The sequence below is a fragment of the Drosophila eugracilis genome, unplaced genomic scaffold (assembly GCF_018153835.1).
Source record: "Drosophila eugracilis isolate 14026-0451.02 unplaced genomic scaffold, ASM1815383v1 contig_1765, whole genome shotgun sequence".
Taxonomy (NCBI): domain Eukaryota; kingdom Metazoa; phylum Arthropoda; class Insecta; order Diptera; family Drosophilidae; genus Drosophila; species Drosophila eugracilis.
In genome coordinates, this window is record NW_024572605.1 from 2,520,982 (window position 1) to 2,542,223 (window position 21,242).

The window sequence follows — 21,242 nt, forward strand, 5'->3', positions numbered from 1 at the left end:
GGTCCCTTAATCAAACTCTCACCCATTTAGTAATAGTGGAAATTATCATTAAACATTCTTATTTCATGAAATCATTCGTGGCACAATCTTGGGAAAAGTAGAATGATTGGAATCTAGTTAATATGGGCAGCCCATTCAAAATAATTTACTTCTACTCAATGAAAATCTCTTTTCCGTAATCTCGTTATCAGTAAACTATAAGTCGTCCATAAAATCTAATAATAAAAAAAAAAGAAATAATTTCAAAGAATTTTCGACACAAAGAATTTACAAAAAAAGATGATATTTTGTTTTATTTGATTTTTTGTTTTATTACTTAGTACTTAGTTTGCCGTATAAATAATTAATTCTATTCATTTATTTCTATTGATTTATTTGCAGTCAAAAGAACTTTATCACGATCTTCATCTAAGGTGAACTCTATTTATTTTTATTTGTAAGAAGTATTAATTTATTACGCCATGATAAGAGTTTAATTATATTCACTTTCGAATAACTCATCAGGTCATTTCATCTAATCGCCCGATTGTTCAATCCTCGATTTGAATATGGGCTAGATTGCAAGGGTATAACATAGTCATCCCAGTCTGGGTGAAGTATTTATGGCGGGGATTAAAAACCAATAAAGTATTTCTGACTATTTGAACACCTGTGTTAGGCTGACAAACAGAAAGGTATACAAAAAAAATAGAGCAGAAACCTACTTTATAGTAAATTAGATCAACTAGTCTAAAATGCTATTAAAGAAAGAGTAACATAATGGTTGTATCAGTACCACTAGGTCTTTAAAGAAATCAAGTATACCCTTGCTCTTCATGACTGCAGAATATAACAAACCAAAGTGAATTTTAAGCGTTGAAGCACCACTTGAGTGAATTTATAACTTAAGGGATAGTAAACAAAAATGAATCTGAACTTTAGATACAGATACGAGTCCCAGGTATAAATATTAAAATTAGCACGCGACGAAGCCTTAATAAATTTGCGAGACAAGTGGAGTGGCCGGCCCATGTGATAAGAGATTGATAAGGCCCGGTAGGAATAGTATAAAAACGTATGAGGAACAAGAATCAAGTATCATTTCTAGCAATGGGAAAGTTATTGACACTACTCGCAGTCCTCTGCCTTTAGCCAATTGATCGGTGCTGAACGTAAGTATTTGGCTATAAAGAAGAGATTCCTATCTTTATTCCTGGACATCATAAGGCATCGTCAACTGCTACTGGGGAACCTGGGCCAACTACCGCACTGGCAATGGCAAGTTCGATGTTTCCAACATCGATGCTGGTCTGTGCACCCACTTGAGCTACTCATTCTTTGGAATCAATGACAACGGCGAGATTCAGTCCCTGGACACCTGGTTGGACTACGATCTGGGCTTCATCAGCCAGGCTGTTGGCCTGAAGAGCAAGAACTCCAACCTGAAGGTTCTGGCTGTTGTTGGTGGCTGGAACGAGGGCTCCACCAAGTACTCCTCCATGTCGGGTGATTGGTACAAGCGCCAAAACTTCATCAACTCCGCTCTGAACCTGCTGCGCAACCACGGATTCGATGGCTTGGACTTGGATTGGGAGTACCCTAACCAGCGTGGAGGCAACTGGAACGATCGTGCCAACTTTGTGACTCTGCTGCGTGAGCTTAAGGAAGCGTAAGTACAAGATCTTTACCTTTAAGTCCAGGATTTACATGTTTTCTTCAAACAGTTTCGCTCCCTATGGCTATGAACTGAGCATCGCCGTTGGTGCCGGTGAGGCCCTGGCCAGCAGCTCCTACGAGATCGCCAACATTGCCCAACAGGTTAACTTCATTAATGTGATGACCTACGACTTTGCCATGGCCTCCGACGGTCAGACCGGCTTCAACGCTCCCCAGTGGGCCGTGGAGAACGCCATCAACTTCTGGTTGAGCCAAGGTGCCCCAGCCAACAAGCTGGTCCTAGGCGTCGGCACTTACGGACGCTCCTTCCAGCTGTCGGACTCCTCTAAGAACTGGCCCGGAGCACCGTGCCGCGGCGAGGGTTCTGCTGGATCCTACACTGGTTCTACTGGCTACTTGGGCTACAACGAGATCTGCCAGAACAACTGGAACACCGTCTTCGACTACGACAATGCCGCTCCCTACGCCTACTCCGGTGACCAGTGGGTGAGCTACGACAATGTGCTCAGTGTCCAGTACAAGATGGACTTCGCCCTGCGCAAGAACCTGGCTGGTGCCATGATCTGGTCCTTGGAGACCGACGACTACCGCGGCCTGTGTGGCGAGAGCTACCCTCTGCTGCGTGCCATCAACATGAAGCTGCGTTGGGATATTTAAAGTGGTATTCCGATTGGAGATAATAAACAAATGATTAAAAATTGAAAAAAAAAGTCTATGACTATGAGTCATTTGGAAACTTTTACGATTATGGGTATTTGGAAAAAAAGGATGATATACTCTTAAAAACTCTTACTCTTCTTACAATCTGAAAAATATTAGTCTAAATTAGTGGTCTATATATAATTGCTTTAATAATAAGGTTATAGAAATATCCATATTTCCAAGGCCCGCACTCGAGTTTATGAATAATTTAAAAAAAAAGAGTAGAGTAAGACAGTTTTTTTTTAAATTTGAATAAAATTTTCTGACTAAATGCCCATATTTTAACATAGTTGTCCAATGATACAATTCGATTAAGTATATGCTTCCAGTTTGAAGTTAATAAATGTAAGATAAAATCTGTTTATTAAACTACCAGAAATAACCTTTAATACGAACAGTCAGCCTGGCATATTATCAGGTGAAAAACATATATACTCACTATTTGTTCATAGAGAAATTTTTTCTTGAAAAATAAACAAATAATCATAAAAGCTTTTCAGGTGAAAAATATGAATGGTGACTATTTGTTCAATGAAAATGTTCATAAATCATCATAAATACTCTTAGGTCACTCTTATTAATATTCAAGAACATTTTTATCAATTTAATTAAAATATATTATTGAAGAGGCTTTATGAGTAGCTGGCAACAGTTTTGAATCACCACCCAGGACGATGACAGAGTTTGTGTTCGAGTGGGGTACGATTGTGATATGATTACCATCCTCCAAATCTCAAGATGCACTTAAAATTCTATCAATAAGTTGTAATTTATATGCATAATAAAATATACGAGAGGTTTGTGTGCAGATATAGGCCATCCTGTCGTTTCAATTTCCTCACATAATGCAATATATTAGACTTTTGTTTTCTATTTCTACGATTTCCTTTGTGAAGTGGCTATTTATCAACGCTATCGATGTACATTGATAAGAATTTTAAGGGGGTGGCCTATATAAAGGGAGCACCATAATTCGCAAAGGTATTGTTATTAACTATTACCGGAGTGAGTGCACCATGAAGTTATTCACGATTCTGGCTTTGGCAGCTCTTTGCCTTTGCCTCGGCCAAGTTGCCACTGGTGAAAGTGAGTGGTTGTTGCAGGTTGTCTAGAAGTCTTTAAATCAAACGATCCTCTTGATCCTGCAGAACTGATTAACTGTTACTGGGGCACCTGGGCCAACTACCGTCCCGGAGATGGCAAGTTTACCCCCTCGGACATCGATCCCTCCCTGTGCACCCACATCAGCTACACTTTCTTTGGAATCAGCGATGCCGGAGAGTTCAAGTCTCTGGATACCTGGCTGGACATGGACGACGGACTGGGTAAGAAAAATTAGCAGTGCTTGGATATCTTCTTCATAGATTTCACTTATTAAGGATAATGAAACGTTTTTTTTTTCTGTACAGGCTACATTAGCCAAACGATTGCCCTGAAGCAGCGCAACCCAAATCTGAAGATTCTAGCGGTGGTGGGTGGCTGGAACGAGGGCTCCATCAAGTACTCGGAGATGGCCGCCGATCCTGTCAAGCGTGCTACCTTCGTGTCCACCTCCTTGGCCTTTATTCAGCAGTACGGTTTCGATGGATTGGATTTGGATTGGGAGTACCCTGGTCAGCGAGGAGGCAGTGAGTCGGATCGCGAAAACTTCGTGACCCTGCTCCGTGAGATTAAGGAAACGTAAGTGGTTATAATGATGATCCTTTCGAATGGAATACATATAAATCTACGACAGCTACGACAAGTATGGATTGGAATTGGGTATTGCTGTGGGTGCCTCCGAAAAGTCGGCCAGCATCTCCTACGATATTCCGGCTATTTCCCAGCACCTGACTTTCATTAATGTGATGACCTATGACTTCCATATGGCTCTGGATGGCTACCTGGGTCTGAACGCTCCTCTGCCTGAGGTCACTGAATCCATTGACTACTGGCTATCGCACGGTGAGTTGAGGAATCTTTTGAAACCTAAGACCTAAGTACTAAACTTATGCCTATCCTTAGGTGCCCCTGCTGAGAAACTGATCTTGGGTATTGGGTTCTATGGCCACAGCTACCAGATGTCCGACAGCTCCCAGAACTGGCCCGGAGCTGCCTGCATTGGTCCCGGAACTGCTGGCATCTACACCCGGGAGAACGGTTTCCTGGGCTACCATGAGATCTGTTTGAACAACTGGAATACCGTTTTCGATGCAGAGAACGGTGCTCCTTATGCCTTCCAGGGCGATCAGTGGATTGGTTATGACAACCCCGAGAGCATCCAGATGAAGATGCAGCTGGTGGAGTCCCGCAACCTGGGTGGAGCCATGATGTGGTCAATCGAAACTGATGACTTCCGAGGCCTTTGCGGAGAGTCCTATCCCCTGTTGAAGACCATGAACCGCGCTCTGGGTAAGGATGTCAGCGGAGGAGGTAGCAGCGGAGGCGGAGGAAGTGTTACAGCAGCTCCAACTGCGGCTCCCACAACGGCCACCACTCCGACTCCCACTCCTGGTGGCGGAAGCGGTGGCAACGGAGGTGGCTCCAGCGGAGACTGCTCCTCAAATGGTTACTTCTGGCATAGCAGCAACTGCAATCAGTACTACCAGTGCGTGGATGGCACCCGTTACGATTTCCAATGCGGATCGGGACTGTACTTCGATGTAGACACCAAAATCTGCAACTACGAGTCGGAGGTTAATTGCCCCTACTAGTAAACCGCAAACGAAAATAAACGAAAAATATGCATAATCTATGGAAAAGATTGTTTTTTTCAAGGGGCCCCAGAAGAATTGTATATTAAATAATCATATAAATTTATGACTACCGGGACACCGATTAGATTAAGATTCTCATAATAATACTTACACCCAAGCTCTTAGTCACTATAAGTGGGCATAACAGAAAACACTGAGATAGGCCATGAGGCAACTGCATATTGCTTGATTCCAATATTGCAATAATGATAAAGGCAATAAAAACACGTAGACTTGTCTACAAGAAACCTTACTTGAATAGGTGAGGCAGTGTAAAGGAATGTTAAGTGCAATGTTTGCAATACCAGGGAACTGTGTACTGCAAGAAAATAATAAGATCTGAGTGTTTAATACCCTTCAAAATAAAAAATAACTTGGAAATAACCTGGAGTTCTCCAAAAGGTATATATTTTTATCATCAAGTTACCTGTTATTTTTTGGTGTAAATGTATGTTTCTTAAAGTATTTCACAAATGACTAATTTAGAATTAACACGGAAGTCAAAACACTTTTACTGGTCTGGAAACGACTTTTCTCAAAGACTACATTTTATTTTCAATTACTGACCATTTTCTTTGTTCCGCGAAAGAAATTTCAAAATTCAAGTTTAATTTGTTAGGTTCTTTTCAGCCATGGCATTTAAATGTATTTTTATGGTAATGATATTTCTGCTCTGCGAATGTTCATCAAAAGAGTGTAAGTAGATCCTTTTACTATTCCCCGGAAAGTAAGTCAATGAAGCCTGCAGATAATATCTTCTGTCAATATGATTTGGCGTCTTACTATTTCAAAGACCACAGTCAGTTCTTTGACTGGAACATAGACTCCAGACTCTGCACTCATCTGGTTATTGGTTCTGGTGTTGGTGTAGATGAAGAGACGGGTGAATTAAGGATCACTGACAAGGATCTCCTTCTGGGGAACGGTAAGTGTTCTTACATTTTTGAACAAAACTTGTATTTAAAGAATACTATCATTTTTTTTATAGATATGCCTAGCCGCGTTAAACATATGAAGAGTGACAGCATAAGGAAGGTGTTGGCCACAATCGGCGGCTGGCAGGAGGATTCTAAGCATTTCTCCAATATGGTGGCTTCCCACAAAAAGCGCGACAACTTTTACAACTCCATGTTAGAATTTGTTCATAAGTGGCGATTCGATGGCGTCCAGATCGATTGGCGCTATCCCACTCAGGGCGGTGGACAGTCTGAGGATCGGAAGAACTTTGTGCTTCTGCTGGAGGAGCTGAAATTAATGTGAGTCCCTGCAAGGGTGTTATGGGTGTCTTCTGGTGACAGATTTCCGTTCCCTTTCTATAGCTTTCGGGAGCATAAGCTTATTCTTATGGTGGCTGTACTGGGACGAACGAACAAGCGAAACCTGGAGAGCTATGACATCCCCGGGATAGTAAAGAACTCTGATTTTATCCATCTAATGATGCACGACGAACGAGATCTGTACCGTCTGCGCTTGGCTTATAATGCGCCTCTCCGAGGGAGTGGAAATGGCGTGGCCGACGCTATTAAGTTATGGAAAAGCCAAGGAAAGGCACCAGAGAAACTCATCTTAGGTATTCCCTTCTTTGTACGCTCCTACACAATGGATAATAATCAGACGGCGGTGGGATCCTTAAGCAAAGGACCCGGCAAGCAGACAAAGTCATCCCGCCGTCCCGGTTTCATGACTTACAACGAGTGGTGTGTGCAGGAGTCAAGCTGGAGCAAAAAGTTCGACAAGGTGGCCATGGTGCCCTATGCTTCAAAGGGTGATCAGTGGGTGAGCTACGAGAACCCGGGAAGCATCTGGGCCAAAATGCACATGCTGCAGCAGCACATGTTGGGCGGCGCCATGGCTTGGACCGTGGACGTGGATGACTTTCTAGGAACTTGTGGGGAGCGTCATGGGTTACTTCGAGTGATCTTTTCAGCTTTAGGTGACCAGAATGCCCTAACAACAGAAACCCCTACCACTGAGCCACTCGGACTATGCCCATTTGATGGTTTCTGGTCCAATGATTTTGATTGCAGTCTGTATCATGAGTGTCGCAATGGGGAAAGGTTTTACCACAAATGCCCTGAAGGTCAGTACTTCGATGAGATCCAGATCGACTGCCGACCTGCCGCTGAGGTCAACTGTCTGATCTCACACTACGAAAACTGGCCGCTGGACATCGAGATCGTTGAGTAGATCCCAAAATTAAAGATATTTCGAGACTTTCTGTTGGACAAATAAAGGTTAACACTTTACTGAACTGGAGTAATTGCAGCTTTTTGTGTTTAGGTCAAAGCTCAATCCACTGGGGCACTCAAAACTGTGAGTCGTGCCTCCACTGCAATAGTAGAAATTCGAGCAGTTGTCCGGATCGCGAACATATCCTTCAGGGGCATCAACGGGACAACTGAAACCTTCATTGGGCTTGTCCTTGTTCGATTCAGTGGTCAAGCCAGTTGGTGTACTGTCGCCAAAGAGCACACGGTTGATTTCGTGAAGAAGGGGGTAGGGTTGCTGGCCACAAGTGCCATGGAAGTCATCTGATTCCAGGGACCAGATCATTATACCACCTAGGTGATGGTCCATCACATACTGTGCTTTCAGCGCCAAGCTACGCGGATCCTCGTAACCCACCCACTGGCGCTCCCTGAAAGCGTAGGGTACCTGCTGCGTCGGCTCCCACCTCTTAATCCACTCCTCCTGCTGCATGAGCTCGCACAATTCGTTGTAGCCCAAGACACCAGGCTCTCGGGAGTACTTGCCGGCAATACCCTTGCCGATATGGGGGGATCCTGGAAGATTGCCTTCAGCGGTTGTCAACGTAAAGGTGCGTCCATAGAAAGGAACTCCGAGGACCAGTTTTTCTGGAGGGGCACCTGCCAAAAGCCAGTACTTAATAATAGCGTCCACGTTAAGCTGCTGCTGCCGTCCGGTTGAGTCGCTGGAATCACTTTCAGCTGCATATAGAGGGGCATTGATGCCTACCACCTTGTCCCAAGGTCCGTGCAGGTCATAGGCCATCACATTGATGAAGTCCAGATACGGAACAATGGCCGGAATGTCGTAGGATATTTCAGCGGAGAACTGGGCGGACCCCACAGCAGCACTGAGAGTAAACCCGAAGGGTTCCAGGCTAATAACGGGTTAAATTTTTTATAACAGCTTCCAGCAATCAAAAATGGCCCAATAAGCTTACCCCTCTTTTAGCTCCTTTAAAAATGTTATGTAGTTTAACCGATCCCCGTTTTCCAGACTATGACGCTGGTCGGGATACTCCCAGTCCAAATCTAGCCCGTCGAATCCATGGCGCTGCAGGAACCTTACTACGTCGTCCACAAACTTAGCACGCTTTAAGGGATCATTGGCCACGATAGAGAATCTTTTGGAACCCTCGTTCCAACCACCCACGGCCACTAGAGTCTTCAACACGGGATTCTTTAGCTTAAGGGCGTTGAAGCTCTTGATATTTCCGCGTCCACTGTTATCCTCGAGATCCAGATAAGCGTCAATAACCCTCAGGTCACCAGTCTCCTCAATGCCAAGAAATGCGTAAATCAGGTGGGTGCACAGAAAGGGATCGATATCCTCCACACCAAACTTTCCCAGACCAGGTCGATAAACAGACCAAGTACCCTGGTAGCAGACAACGTTTTCTGCAAGGGGTTTACTCTGATATTCCGCGGGATAGGCAGGTTGACAACTACTTACTTGAAACGTTGCCTAGTGCTGATGAAGAAACTGCCATCAGGATCGCCCCAAGGAGCACCCTAACTAAATCTGACCCGCTCCACATATCTTGACTAATGATATAAAATGCCCCGCAACTCCAAGACTTATATAGCACCTCGATTATTGATAAGACGGTGAAATATGTATTTGTGGTTTGTTTTTAGCAGAAAACATTGTGTTTACATACTTGTTGCTCCGGAGAGCATTGCAAACAACATGGGGCGCTTTGAGGGTCGGGTCTCCAAAATCAACGATAACACCTAGGGCTACAGGGTCTAGAACTTCTTTAGCTTGGAAAGCTGGTTGTTGCGCCGTAAAGCCAGTTTCCTCAGGCGTCGCCAGTACTGCTTCGTGTTGGGATCCAGTTCGTCTAACGGGATGATACGTTCCGTGTTTAGGGACCAAAGCCACTCGGGGTACTCTGTATCCGGTTTGATCTATTGAAAGGGGTATACAAAATAAGCTCTTTTTTGCGAATTTGGATCAATCGCTTACCTTGACATCCTCTCCAGTTTTTAGGTAGTTGCTACCACACACATAGTTTACCAGTTTGTTTGCATCCGTCTCCACAGGAATGATTTTCTTCTCCACGATGGGTCCTAGCTTGCCCAGTTTTTTTCTTCTTCCCCGCTTCGAGTTTGAGGTATCATTAGTTACTATAGTTATTTTTTTAACCTGTATTTTGTGGGTGCTCACCTGGCGCCGCCGGTTTGACGGCATAACAACGTGTGGAGTTCCCTATCGCTGGGGCTATCAATCGCTGTTTAACCATTTGGAACACCGCAGTTAAATTGCTCATATCTGCTGTGTTTTTTATTTACTCTCTTATTGTTACTTTAATTGATTATTAATTGTTAAATTTACAAAACTTGCCGTTTTGTTGTATAATCTGCTAAATGTTAATCCTACAATGCAGCCCTGGATATAAAGTATACGACCAGTCAGCTGATTTATCAAAACAAAAAACTATCGAACCTTTTCTTAAATTAAAAAATAGTAAGTGTTTCCTAATGTGATTTCAAAAACATTTATTATGGAAAAAAGTAGCCAAAATGTTTGTAACTGATGTCAGTAATTTGTTAAACAATAAAACTAGAGGTGGACTTCTGCTGACAAACAGATTTGGAAATATTTCAGATATCCTAAAGCAAAAAATATCGGACAACTGTCATCCCTAATTCGGTACCGGCAATAAAATAACGAATATTACACAAGTATCAACAAATATTTTGAATAAAAACGATAGCAAGATGGTCGGACTGAGAATGCCCTCCAACCGGACTCTGGGAAACATTTGCGTATACGGCGCAGTAGCCTCGATATCCGCCGTTATGTACATGAGATGGACGATGGAGGATCGGGTGCGATCCTGTGAGTACTACAAACTGGCGTTAAAAGCATTGCGAAGCCATCGAGGGGCCACAGCGCTTCTGGGCGAGCCCATTAAGGATTCGGGCATAGATCTATCCAACGTCAACAACAATTGCAATGCGGAGATGGCACATTTCGAGGTTTCGGTGCGCGGCAGCAAAGATAAAGGTACATATTGAAATTCTTGAAACAATAAGCGTAATCAGAAATCTTCGGCTCGCAGGAACTCTCTACTTCTGGGCCTCTAATAAGCCGGATAGGGGGTGGCTGATAGACCGACTAGAGCTGGAGACGAAACTTAATCCCGATAAGCGCTTCCTGCTGAAAAAATCAGACGAACTAACCTTCGATCTGCCCGAGAGTCTTAGTAAACTGCCTGCCCAGCAAATAGATTCTAATGTTATTTTATCCGAATCAAATATGCTAAATAACAAACAATCAGAAGTGCATTCAAAGTAACGACAATTTCCGATTCAATTAGTTTATTCTCATTAAATTTGACTAATTCAAGCAATCTTAAATGTTGTATAGTTATGTTATTTTAATTACAAATTTATTGTTTTTATAAAATCAAAGTCTTTAGTTATTGTTTGTCAATGGAGAGCTGGCAAAAACGATCAGTGGTTTAGCTTAGTTAATATTCATGCTCATTCTATGTGGTTGGTGAACAATCGGGAAAGCAGAAAATTTCAATGCGTGCTCTATAATACCACTTAATATAGACGAGAGTAGGCTGTTCTCATTTCCTGGCTCATCTAGAGCGAATATCTCGTGTTTGATTCATTTAAAATTAGAATAATACATAGATTAAGGGACATGATAAAATCCGCGTTTAATGCTCTTCTTAAACGATAAAGGCGACAATTGGTGGCGATCGTGACTCAGACGAGGCAGCAGTGCATCGATCACCGTCAGGCTAAGGTCATCCAAATGCTTGCATTTTAAATCGTCTCCGATCGAAAACGTTATGTTATGTTGTTTTGTATACGCACTTTCGTCGTTATATAACACAGTATAAATACACGCCGTATATATATATATGTAGGTATATGTTCGTATGTAAATAGTCAATTACAGACATTTTATATTGGCAGGCACCTGCCCGCTTTTCTACTCGTATTCCTGCTGCTTCGGTTTGGATGTTGTGGTGTTAATGCTGATGATCTGTTCCTATGCTCGCTTGGCCATGGCAAGTGGAAGACTGTTGGGCCGCTTCGTCGACTGTGTCCGCTCCTCTTCCGCTTGCACCTCCTGGTCTTATTGCGTCTTTAGTTCCTTGCCAATGCTGTAAGAGACGATTTTGCTCCAGTCGATCTTGGTCCTGGTGATAGGCAACTGCCGGCGCATGGCCTTGAAAGTCGTGTCTGACATTGTCTGGTAGTTCTCAGAAATAGCCAGCTGGTACTCGTTTTCGGCCTCCTCGATCAAACGAATTACCTCCTTGGCCAGTTGCTGCTCGTTGCTAACTATCACGCTCTCGCGGCACTCCTTTGAGGATACCAGCTGGACGTTTCCGTCTTCGTAATAGTGCACCTGCACCTTGAGCACGCCCTTAAGTTCGGCGGCTGCGTTGCCCGCCTGGAAGGTGACGTGCCACTGGGAGCGCCACCGGCCGTTCCAGTAGTTTTTCGGCTGAAACTGGTGGTCCTCAATGCAAATGGTCAGGGTTATCTGGTTGCCCTGGGCTTTCCCAAAGACAGAGCTGACCTGTGAGCATAATGTAAAGGTTAATAAATGAAGGCGGCAGATTTTCTTAAGCATACCCCGTGTCTATAGTGACTGGCAGTGTAGGCGAGCGTCTCCAGGTCGAGGGCAGCCCTCCAGGACTCCGCAGTGGCATCTGCCTCCACGTCCTGGTAGTCGGATGCCTCTTTCCGGAGGTGGTCATATTTAAAGGCTTGCTTTGTGCGCGGATCGTAGAAGCGACCGTTGCCTGGAATGCAAAAGCTTATCAGAAATGGGTTTACAGATACCAAGCAAAACCAAAACAATTTGCAGGTGACTCATTTGGGGTTTTGTCCATCTATGGGCATTGAATCGATACTTACCCAGATCGTTGTGCTCCGATATGATGGCATTGTGGTCGGTGCCCTCGATGCGGACCGGGGTTAGCTGGTCCTTGTTGTATTGGGCAAAGGCGTGGCTGGCCCCGTCCTTCAGCAGAGTGTCGTTCTTGAGGAGCTCCCGGACATCGTTGAACACCTCGTTAAACTCGCCGGGAGGCGCATGTAAAATGAAGTCCGACACGATGCGTACCTTCTCCGCATCGGTGATCGGGGTCTGCTCCATAGTTCCACTGGTGATTCACGAAATCGGGGCAGGGGCTGTTGTTTGGTTTGATCTGGTTTCTTTTCCGGTGCCGATGGTTTTTCCTCAAGCTTGGAGTTCTATGTGGAATACTTGGATTTTACGGTATCGCTAGAACTCTTCCTCGACCGTTTTCTTCGGCGCTGCAATCTTTTTTCTTGCAATTAATGGGCCAAGACGATGACGACTCGATTCACTTTTTTTCTTTGGCTAGGGATGGGCGATATTTGTGTACCTGTACCGCATACAATTCACACAATTTTATGGTCGGTATCCACTGCACAAAAGTCCGACACGTGAATGGCAATACTGTGAGCGGTTCGTTTAAATGCAAAAGTTAACTAACGGAAATGTAAACGAACAGAAATGTTAAAATACATCTTTCTAAAACTGGCTATATTTTAACATTTCTGCTAGTTAACATTAGTGATGTGAAAATATCGATATGTGGACTACAGATGGAGTGTCGATATCGATTGAAATCGAATGGACTGCATTGGCGCGGTCACACTATATACTGATGCAGTACGAAAAAGCATTCTAAGCGAGAAGACGTGTTCGCATAGTCTGCGGTCGAATTTAAGTTTGAAATAGGCGGGTCACTCGCGCGTCGATCGGTTTAAAATAGCCTTGCATCAGCAGCTTTATTTTAACTTGAAATCAACCCGATCAAAGAATCAAAACTACGTTTTGCGATCTTTTTGTTTAAAATTATTCGCCAAAGTGTACAAATCCCAACAAAATACCAGCGAAAAGTGCCTTTCTTAGGAATAGTTGTTGGTAACACGCATACCAACGCAGAACCCCGAAGCAAACGCACACAAATGCGCGCGCTTTGTAGTGTGCGTGTAACCACTTTTTTACCTGGTCTTACCTGTTTGCGGAGCGAAAGAGAGAAGGCAAACGAAAAGAAGGAAGAGAGTGCCAAAGCGGATAAGTGAAAGATAAAAGTGAACAAAATATCAGTTAGAGCAGCTGCACCGAAATAGAAATAAAAGACAGTTTACAATCAGGGCGCGCACTGTACGAGTTTGAATTCGATTGATAATTATTGAGCGGTTGCCATGAAAATGCATTCCAAACAAACGGCACACTGAGAAAAAAGAAACGAGTGAGGAGTGCAAATAGAAAATAAGAAGCAGAGGAATAGAGTACAATACAAACAGAGCACGTAAAAGTAAAAGGTGTGTCTGTAAGAGGACAAAATAATACTGGGTGATTCACAAAGAAGTGCTCAAAAGTGCTGCGGCTGTAAAAGAGAGTTCGAGATGGCGGATCGCCGCTAAAGAGTATGTCCACCAGTGTCCAACGATTGTCCAGAATGTCCAGCCCACACTGCATTAAAATGTCGGTGACCCAACAGATCGGCCACCTCAATCCCGCCCAGCAACAAACGCACCAGCAGCACAAACGGAAATGCCGCGACCTTGGCAGGCAACTAATCCCCACGAGACTAATTTTTGCCGTCCTTGTGGCAATCAGCTTCCTGTCGCCCGCCCTCGCACTCCATCCTCCGCCGGACAAGAATTTCTCCGGTGACAACCGCAAGCCCGCCTTCAAGAACTGCGCCGGATATGCTCCGAAGGTCAAGGAGGAGCAACCGGAGAACACCTACGTGCTTACCGTAGAGGCCGTCGACCCTGATCCCGACCAGGTTATCCGCTATAGCATCGTTCAGTCGCCGTTCGAGCGACCAAAATTCTTCATTAATCCCTCCACGGGTGTGATCTTCACCACCCACACCTTCGATCGTGACGAACCCATCCACGAGAAATTCGTCTTCGTCACCGTTCAGGCCACGGATAATGGTTTACCCCCACTGGACGACGTCTGTACCTTCAACGTGACCATCGAGGACATCAACGACAATGCTCCCGCCTTCAACAAGGCTCGCTACGACGAGTCCATGTCGGAAAATGCCCAGGTGAGTTTCTATGCCCTACTCTTTCCACCGCTGCTTGCTAAGCTCGCGGACCCTGGATTACTGCGGCTTGGCCAAGTTAGTGCGTCGGTACTAGAGTGATGTCATCCCATCAATTTTGCCCTCTCTCGTGAAGTGCCTAACTTAATTGTCTTAGAAGCTTTCGGAACATTTTGTTTTGCGTTTATTATGATGTAGAATGGGGAAATCTGTTTTAAGCTAAAGAAAAGTTAGTGTAGGAAATTAAAAAAAAAACTGCTGCTCATCAAAGGCTCATATAAATGTCTGTTTCTGCTTCACAAGAGTGCATTAAATGTAATATAGAATTGGTTCACTTTTTCCGGACTTTTCAATATAACAATTTTATTTAATAATTTATTATTCTTTAATATATATTACCTTAAAGTTTCAAAGCATTGTTGAAATATAAGGCGACATTCTTTTCTAATTACTGGCTTTTATGGGTCATTGCCACGACCACCTCCGTCCTCTGCCCACCTGGCCATTCCAATAAACTGGGACCCAAACTGTCCTGCAGTTTCTGCAGCGTTAATTAACCACTTGGCCAGTTCATGGGCGAACATCTTCTTGGGCGGAACTAGTTTTCGCTTAGCGTAGGAGGGCGACCACTTGGAGACGGGTTTTGGGTTCATTGCTCGGCCGGTTCGATACTGAAAACCTTGAAACCCTTTCCAACGCCTTTTCTTCTACGCCATTTCCATGTTTGAGACTAAAAAAACTTGTCGTCGAACCAAATAACAAAGGGCAGGCAAACAGCTTAGCAAAGCAGTGGTAGGAAAACTAAATTTAGCTGAACAGTCGTAAAAATATCCAGTAGCTTGACAGGAAAAATATACATTGCATTACAAATAAGTATTTACATAATAATTTTTAGTTAGTTAGTTTTTTATTTTAGATATATTAGTTATTTATTTAGGTATAAAAACAAAGGAATTATTTAAAAACAAACTCAATATTAATGTTTCGAGAAATAGTATTTCTAGGAAAGAATTGAATGAGAGAAAGATATAGCCTTGAATGCCTTCTTCATTCTAGCTTCCTCTTTTTCGTGCTGACAAGAAATGCTTTTATTTTTAGCAAAGCTTTCTCAGCACTGAAATTTCCGCGAATAGGTTTTAGTTCAACTTAGGCTTCGGCTCAGGTAGCATTGAAAGAAGGGAGGTCGAGGAACCTAGAACGGAGAAATGTGCTTGCTCCTTGTTTGGGCAAACTTGCAGGAAAGTTGCTTTAGCGGAAGGAAACCAGATTTTCCCCAAATACCTTTGGCTTTATCTTTGTCTTCTATTTGCAGCCCGACTCGGTGGTGATGTCTATCAGCGCCAGTGACTTCGACGATGGAAATAACAGTTTGGTCGAGTACGAGATTCTGCGGGAGCGCGACTTCCAGTATTTCAAGATCGACAAGGAGTCGGGTATTATCTATTTGAAGCGATCGATTGACAAGCCACCCGGCCAATATTATGCGATTATCGTACGGGCCTACAATGTAGTTCCAGATCCACCACAGGATGCGCAGATCGAAGTGCGCATCCGGGTAGTTGAGTCTTCAATCAAGCCGCCATCCTTCGTAAATCCCATCGACACACCCATTTACCTAAAGGAGAATCTCAAGAACTTCACACACCCAATTGCCACGTTACGGGCGGTTTCTAATATGCCGGACAAGCCGGAGGTGATCTTTGAGCTGAACACCGGCCGTACAGAGCAAACGAACAGCAAGAACACATTCGTCTTCAATCAGATCGGCAACGAGGTGACCATTAGCCTGGGAAAGACACTAGACTACGAGGCCATCACGGACTACACGCTAACCATGATTGTGCGGAACACTCACGAACTGGGCACGGAGCATCAGATAAAAATCCAGGTAGAGGATGTCAACGATAATATTCCGTACTATACGGAGGTGAAGTCAGGCACGATACTGGAGAACGAACCACCTGGTACGCCCGTGATGCAGGTGCGTGCCTTCGATATGGACGGCACGGCAGCCAATAACATTGTTTCTTTCGAGCTGGCCGACAACCGGGAGTACTTCACCATCGACCCCAACACCGGTAACATTACTGCCCTCACAACATTCGATCGCGAGGAACGTGATTTTTATAACGTGAAGGTCATTGCCAGTGACAATTCACCATCGAGCCTGTTTGACAATGGCGAGCCAAACCGTGGTCACCAGGTATTCCGTATCTCCATCGGTGACAAGAACGACCACAAGCCGCACTTCCAGCAAGATAAATATCTGGCGGAGAGACTGCTCGAGGACGCCAACACCAACACTGAGGTGATTGAGGTGAAGGCAGAGGACGAAGACAATGCCTCCCAGATACTTTACAGCATCGAGAGCGGAAACGTGGGAGACGCCTTTAAGATAGGCCTGAAGACAGGAAAAATCACGGTCAATCAGAAGCTGGACTATGAAACGATCACGGAATACGAGCTAAAAGTTCGCGCCTTCGACGGAATTTACGATGATTACACTACTGTGATTATCAAAATCGAGGATGTCAACGATAACCCACCGGCGTTTAAGCAGGATTACAGCGTCACAATTCTGGAGGAGACCATTTACGAAGACTGCATCCTCACAGTGGAGGCCTACGATCCGGACATCAAGGATCGCAACGCAGATCAGCATATTGTCTATTCGATTTACCAGAACGAGGGCAACCGCTGGTCTATTGACAACAGTGGCTGCCTCCGGTTGATCAAGACGTTAGATCGTGATCCACCCAACGGTCACAAGAATTGGCAGGTGTTGATCAAGGCAAACGACGAGGATGGTGTGGGCACCACAGTCAGCACTTTAAAGGAGGTTACTATCATTTTAAAAGACATCAACGACAACGCTCCGTTCCTGACCAACGAAATGCCCATCTACTGGCAAGAGAACCGCAATCCCGGCCATGTTGTGCAGCTCCAGGCCAATGACTACGATGATACTCCTGGAGCGGGTAACTTTACCTTCGGCATCGATAGCGAGGCTTCGCCTGATATCAAAACCAAGTTCAGCATGGATGGGGACTTTTTGCACGCCAACGTGCAGTTTGATCGGGAGGCCCAGAAGGAGTACTTCATACCCATCCGCATCAGTGACTCTGGTGTTCCTCGCCAGAGCGCGGTCAGCATCCTTCACCTGGTGATAGGCGATGTGAACGACAATGCCATGAGCGAGGGTTGGTCACGTATCTTCATCTACAATTACAAGGGAGAAGCGCCGGAAACTGACATTGGGCGAGTGTTTGTAGATGACCTCGATGACTGGGATCTGGAGGATAAGTATTTCGAATGGAAGGACCTTCCTCATGACCAATTCCGGCTTAATCCCAGTACGGGAATGATCACCATGCTTAGTCACACCGCTGAGGGAGAGTACGACCTTTCGTTCCTTGTGACCGAAGATTCAGTTTTCGTGCCTCGTCACTCCGTGGATGCTTATGTCACTGTGGTGGTCCGAGAGCTGCCCGAGGAGGCGGTGGACAAGAGCGGCAGCATCAGATTCATCAACGTTACCAAGGAAGAGTTTATCAGTGTACCGCGCGATGTAATGTCACCGGAAGCTCTCTCCCCTAAGGATCGTCTGCAGCTCGCCCTGTCCAAGCTGTTTAATACCTCCGTGAACAACGTGGACGTGTTCACAGTGCTGCAGAACGAAAACCGTACCCTTGACGTCCGCTTCTCAGCCCACGGCTCACCTTACTATGCTCCGGAGAAGCTCAACGGAATAGTGGCCCAAAACCAACAGCGATTGGAGAACGAACTCGATCTCCAGATGCTAATGGTGAATATCGACGAGTGTCTGGTGGAGCGGTTCAAGTGCGAGGACTCGTGCACCAATGAGCTGCACAAGAGCTCGGTACCGTATATGATCTACTCGAACACAACCTCATTCGTTGGCGTGAACGCCTTCGTACAGGCTCAGTGCGTGTGCGAGGCTCCCTTAATAAGACGCTGCCTGAACGGAGGATCTCCGAAGCCCGGGGAGAACGATGCATGCGACTGCATAGACGGATTCACCGGACCCCACTGTGAACTCGTATCCGTGGCCTTCTATGGCTCTGGCTATGCCTTCTACGAACCCATTGCAGCCTGCAAAAACACAAAAATAAGCTTGGAGATCACGCCCCAAATCGACCAGGGCCTGATCATGTACCTTGGACCCCTGAATTTCAACCCACTGCTGGCAATCTCGGATTTCCTAGCCCTGGAGCTGGATAATGGCTACCCAGTGCTGACTGTGGACTACGGATCGGGTGCCATTCGCATCAGGCATCACCACATCAAGATGGTTTCAGACCGCACTTATCAACTGGACATTATTCTGCAAAGCAAGAATATCGAGATGACAGTAGACAACTGCCGCCTATCCACCTGCCAGACCCTTGGCGCGCCAATCGGCCCCAATGAGTTCTTGAACGTGAACGCCCCGCTCCAGCTAGGCGGCACTCCGGTTGATTTGGAGCAACTGGGACGCCAGTTCAATTGGACGCACGTTCCAACCCAGAAGGGATTTTTCGGATGCATTCGCAACTTGACGATCAACGAGCAAACGTACAACCTGGGTATGCCCTCCGTGTTCCGAAACATCGACAGCGGCTGCCAACAGTCTGTGGCCGTGGCGTTTAGTTTCGGTATCGATCGGAACTTTATCATCGCAATAATCGTCTGTCTGGCACTACTGCTGATCATCCTTCTGGCCGTGGTGGTGCAGAAGAAGCAAAAGAACGGTTGGCACGAGAAGGATATTGATGACATCCGTGAAACGATCATCAATTATGAGGACGAGGGTGGCGGCGAACGGGACACAGACTACGACCTAAATGTCCTGCGTAGCCAGCCCTTCTTCGAGGAAAAGATCTACAAGGATCCGCACACATTACAAGGCGGCATTCGTGATCCCAACGAAATACCTGACATCGCCGACTTCCTGGGCGACAAAAAGGAGAACTGCGACCGGGACGTGGGCGCCACCACCGTGGACGATGTCCGACACTATGCGTACGAGGGTGATGGCAATTCCGACGGCAGCCTGTCCAGCCTGGCGTCCTGCACCGACGACGGCGATCTCAACTTCGACTACCTGTCCAACTTTGGACCGCGCTTCCGCAAACTGGCCGATATGTACGGCGAGGAGCCCTCAGACACAGACTCCAACGTGGACGACGACCAGGGCTGGCGCATCTAGAAATCTTCGCCAGCCGCGGTATAATAACGTAGAAATTGAAAAGACTTTTTATATACTAAGAGTTGTACGGATGTTGATAGTGTCGGGACAAGGAGCCGGCCTAGCCGGCCCCATAGTCGATTCATATATATGGGTAAACTATATATTATATATATATATATACATATATTTTTATGGAGGAGTATTGCAAGGGCCACGGGAGGGGGGAACACGTTTTTGTTTTTTGTTTTGTAAATGCAAAAAGTGATCTTGATCTTACGTAAACGAACTAACTATTTAAACTAAAGCTAACACTAATATAGCCAAGCAACTGCGAACAAACCACAAATTTCAGCAGAATTGTTATAGCTTCGATTCCACATATTTAAGGAAACTCAAATAGGGTAGAAATAAAATCGAAAAATATATAATTTATATGTCCAAAAACCGAAATATTCCTAAAAAAGCGAATACAATATGCATTTTTCATTGCATAGGCGTAATGCCAACACTAGATTATTTAAGAACTTCATTAGTTGATTAAGCAATTCTGAACATATTATGATGAATATATCGCGTTGGGGCCTCGACAAGGCAGATCTTCAATTAGAATTCGAAATAAATCCGAACATATTTAACACAAATTCGAGGGAGGGGAACTAAATTTATCAAGTCGGTATTTCTAAGTTTGATTTAGGAAAACCCTAACCCTATCAATATCATAAGTTTTTAGGGTTGTCTTCTAGTAAATGTATAAATCAGTATAAGCTAATTTAAACTTATCGAATGGAGCGTATTACCCTTGATAAATAAAAGGATATATAATATATATAAATACAGAGACATATGTGTAAGTAAAAATGTTTAATAAATCATTGCGATATGTATTTTTGTAAGTCTTTTCCCGTATTTGCTGAGCAGTAAGCCGGCATTTTTTAAATGCTAAGGCGACCCAATAATAGAAAAGTTGAGAGACTTTATTTATATATAGTTATATATATTAAATAATTGTGTAGTTTACAAAAAACGAAAGAGCCAAACACAAAAAGTGTTAAAATAAAAAATATAATAAAACTGAATGTACTTTTGTGTTGATCATTTGACAAGCCGCAGATAAGCCTTGTGTTCGATTGGAGGTGCCGCATGTAGACGCAGACATCTCTGACAGCTAGCTAGCCCCATTCTCTGGACTTTATTGGAAATAATGAAAATGTACACAAGTGCTTAGGCTAGCTAGCTAGCTATGCTTGCTCGCCGCCAGACGAACATAAATATATGTGCCTGTGAGTATATAGACATTTATATAAATGGTAAGTCATTGACTGAGGCGTCGGCGAGGGCTACTGTTAGCTGTAACCGGAGGAAAAGCGTCATTATCTTATCAGCGAAAAGTAGGTTACGCTTGCCTTTGGATTCGTTCGGTTTCAACAAAATCGATTGCGGCACCAGTAAATGAACAAAATTGGAGCGGTTCGATGGGTAAAGCGCGCACTAAGCGGGAAAGAAAATGTGTATTCGTTGCAGCAGGTGCTGTCTTATTCTCTGCAGCTGCATTCGAATCTATGGCCACTGCCGCAGAGAACTTCATTAAGATTTGCATGGCTGATATGTCAGGGCATCCAAGGGTATCTCTTAGATATGT

At 44.7% G+C, this 21,242-nt stretch overlaps 8 protein-coding genes across 9 annotated transcripts; 5 read left to right on the top strand and 3 right to left on the bottom strand.

Annotated features, from left to right (window-relative positions):
* The first annotated feature begins 790 nt into the window (after positions 1-790).
* Positions 791-2,366, top strand: LOC121530565 (acidic mammalian chitinase). The gene is given in 4 exon segments (XM_041819894.1): positions 791-1,128; positions 1,130-1,151; positions 1,207-1,648; positions 1,704-2,366. Coding segments are annotated over 4 exon segments (1,146 nt in total). The 5' UTR covers positions 791-1,056; the 3' UTR covers positions 2,314-2,366.
* A 1,000-nt stretch (positions 2,367-3,366) lies between these two features.
* LOC108108864 (acidic mammalian chitinase) lies at positions 3,367-5,092 on the top strand. Its single transcript, XM_017217081.2, has 5 exons — positions 3,367-3,444; positions 3,507-3,683; positions 3,768-4,038; positions 4,094-4,302; positions 4,363-5,092. Exons 1-5 carry the CDS (start codon positions 3,375-3,377, stop codon positions 5,049-5,051), a joined length of 1,416 nt encoding a protein of 471 aa, XP_017072570.2. The 5' UTR covers positions 3,367-3,374; the 3' UTR covers positions 5,052-5,092.
* Positions 5,093-5,566: 474 nt separating this feature from the next.
* Positions 5,567-7,349, top strand: LOC108108885 (endochitinase). Its single transcript, XM_017217102.2, has 4 exons — positions 5,567-5,789; positions 5,842-6,018; positions 6,082-6,349; positions 6,413-7,349. Exons 1-4 carry the CDS (start codon positions 5,726-5,728, stop codon positions 7,278-7,280), a joined length of 1,377 nt encoding a protein of 458 aa, XP_017072591.1. The 5' UTR covers positions 5,567-5,725; the 3' UTR covers positions 7,281-7,349.
* On the bottom strand, positions 7,308-8,877 carry LOC108108883 (chitinase-3-like protein 1). Its single transcript, XM_017217101.1, has 3 exons — positions 8,793-8,877; positions 8,281-8,737; positions 7,308-8,217 (listed from the first exon to the last, which is right to left on the bottom strand). Exons 1-3 carry the CDS (start codon positions 8,875-8,877, stop codon positions 7,329-7,331), a joined length of 1,431 nt encoding a protein of 476 aa, XP_017072590.1. The 3' UTR covers positions 7,308-7,328.
* A 56-nt stretch (positions 8,878-8,933) lies between these two features.
* Positions 8,934-9,894, bottom strand: LOC108108938 (39S ribosomal protein L54, mitochondrial). Of its 2 annotated transcripts, none has more exons than XM_041819862.1 (3): positions 9,506-9,894; positions 9,309-9,435; positions 8,934-9,250 (listed from the first exon to the last, which is right to left on the bottom strand). In XM_041819862.1, exons 1-3 carry the CDS (start codon positions 9,610-9,612, stop codon positions 9,089-9,091), a joined length of 396 nt encoding a protein of 131 aa, XP_041675796.1. In that variant the 5' UTR covers positions 9,613-9,894; the 3' UTR covers positions 8,934-9,088. The 2 variants fall into 2 exon arrangements, with proteins under 2 accessions (XP_041675796.1, XP_017072680.2); XM_017217191.2 differs by having other exon boundaries at positions 9,309-9,443; positions 9,510-9,742.
* A 92-nt stretch (positions 9,895-9,986) lies between these two features.
* On the top strand, positions 9,987-10,754 carry LOC108109256. The gene is made up of 2 exons (XM_017217738.1): positions 9,987-10,352; positions 10,408-10,754. The coding sequence occupies exons 1-2, from the start codon at positions 10,064-10,066 to the stop codon at positions 10,641-10,643; spliced, it is 525 nt and encodes a 174-aa protein (XP_017073227.1). The 5' UTR covers positions 9,987-10,063; the 3' UTR covers positions 10,644-10,754.
* LOC108109254 (F-actin-capping protein subunit alpha) lies at positions 10,650-12,719 on the bottom strand. The gene is made up of 3 exons (XM_017217737.2): positions 12,233-12,719; positions 11,948-12,117; positions 10,650-11,891 (listed from the first exon to the last, which is right to left on the bottom strand). The coding sequence occupies exons 1-3, from the start codon at positions 12,471-12,473 to the stop codon at positions 11,442-11,444; spliced, it is 861 nt and encodes a 286-aa protein (XP_017073226.1). The 5' UTR covers positions 12,474-12,719; the 3' UTR covers positions 10,650-11,441.
* Positions 12,720-13,027: 308 nt separating this feature from the next.
* On the top strand, positions 13,028-20,439 carry LOC108109140 (DE-cadherin). The gene is made up of 2 exons (XM_017217538.2): positions 13,028-14,415; positions 15,725-20,439. Exons 1-2 carry the CDS (start codon positions 13,783-13,785, stop codon positions 19,619-19,621), a joined length of 4,530 nt encoding a protein of 1,509 aa, XP_017073027.1. The 5' UTR covers positions 13,028-13,782; the 3' UTR covers positions 19,622-20,439.
* Positions 20,440-21,242: the final 803 nt, after the last annotated feature.

Bases quoted from the DNA above. Each gene is read 5' to 3' on its own strand.
- LOC108108864 (XM_017217081.2), top strand. From the start codon at position 3,375: ATGAAGTTATTCACGATTCTGGCTTTGGCAGCTCTTTGCCTTTGCCTC. The intron at 3,445-3,506 runs GTGAGTGGTTGT...TTGATCCTGCAG, and splicing joins CCAAGTTGCCACTGGTGAAA to AACTGATTAACTGTTACTGG. The intron at 3,684-3,767 runs GTAAGAAAAATT...TTTTCTGTACAG, and splicing joins GGACATGGACGACGGACTGG to GCTACATTAGCCAAACGATT.
- LOC108108885 (XM_017217102.2), top strand. From the start codon at position 5,726: ATGGCATTTAAATGTATTTTTATGGTAATGATATTTCTGCTCTGCGAA. The intron at 6,019-6,081 runs GTAAGTGTTCTT...TTTTTTTTATAG, and splicing joins GGATCTCCTTCTGGGGAACG to ATATGCCTAGCCGCGTTAAA. The intron at 6,350-6,412 runs GTGAGTCCCTGC...CCCTTTCTATAG, and splicing joins CTGGAGGAGCTGAAATTAAT to CTTTCGGGAGCATAAGCTTA.
- LOC108108883 (XM_017217101.1), bottom strand. From the start codon at position 8,877: ATGTGGAGCGGGTCAGATTTAGTTAGGGTGCTCCTTGGGGCGATCCTG. The intron at 8,738-8,792 runs GTAAGTAGTTGT...AACCCCTTGCAG, and splicing joins AGCACTAGGCAACGTTTCAA to AAAACGTTGTCTGCTACCAG. The intron at 8,218-8,280 runs GTAAGCTTATTG...ACCCGTTATTAG, and splicing joins TTAAAGGAGCTAAAAGAGGG to CCTGGAACCCTTCGGGTTTA.
- LOC108108938 (XM_041819862.1), bottom strand. From the start codon at position 9,612: ATGAGCAATTTAACTGCGGTGTTCCAAATGGTTAAACAGCGATTGATA. The intron at 9,436-9,505 runs GCACCCACAAAA...GAAGCGGGGAAG, and splicing joins AAACCGGCGGCGCCAGGTGA to AAGAAAAAAACTGGGCAAGC. The intron at 9,251-9,308 runs GTAAGCGATTGA...CCCTTTCAATAG, and splicing joins AAACTGGAGAGGATGTCAAG to ATCAAACCGGATACAGAGTA.
- LOC108109256 (XM_017217738.1), top strand. From the start codon at position 10,064: ATGGTCGGACTGAGAATGCCCTCCAACCGGACTCTGGGAAACATTTGC. The intron at 10,353-10,407 runs GTACATATTGAA...TTCGGCTCGCAG, and splicing joins GCGCGGCAGCAAAGATAAAG to GAACTCTCTACTTCTGGGCC.
- LOC108109254 (XM_017217737.2), bottom strand. From the start codon at position 12,473: ATGGAGCAGACCCCGATCACCGATGCGGAGAAGGTACGCATCGTGTCG. The intron at 12,118-12,232 runs GTAAGTATCGAT...TTTGCATTCCAG, and splicing joins ATCGGAGCACAACGATCTGG to GCAACGGTCGCTTCTACGAT. The intron at 11,892-11,947 runs GTATGCTTAAGA...TTATGCTCACAG, and splicing joins CCAGTCACTATAGACACGGG to GTCAGCTCTGTCTTTGGGAA.
- LOC108109140 (XM_017217538.2), top strand. From the start codon at position 13,783: ATGTCCACCAGTGTCCAACGATTGTCCAGAATGTCCAGCCCACACTGC. The intron at 14,416-15,724 runs GTGAGTTTCTAT...TTCTATTTGCAG, and splicing joins CCATGTCGGAAAATGCCCAG to CCCGACTCGGTGGTGATGTC.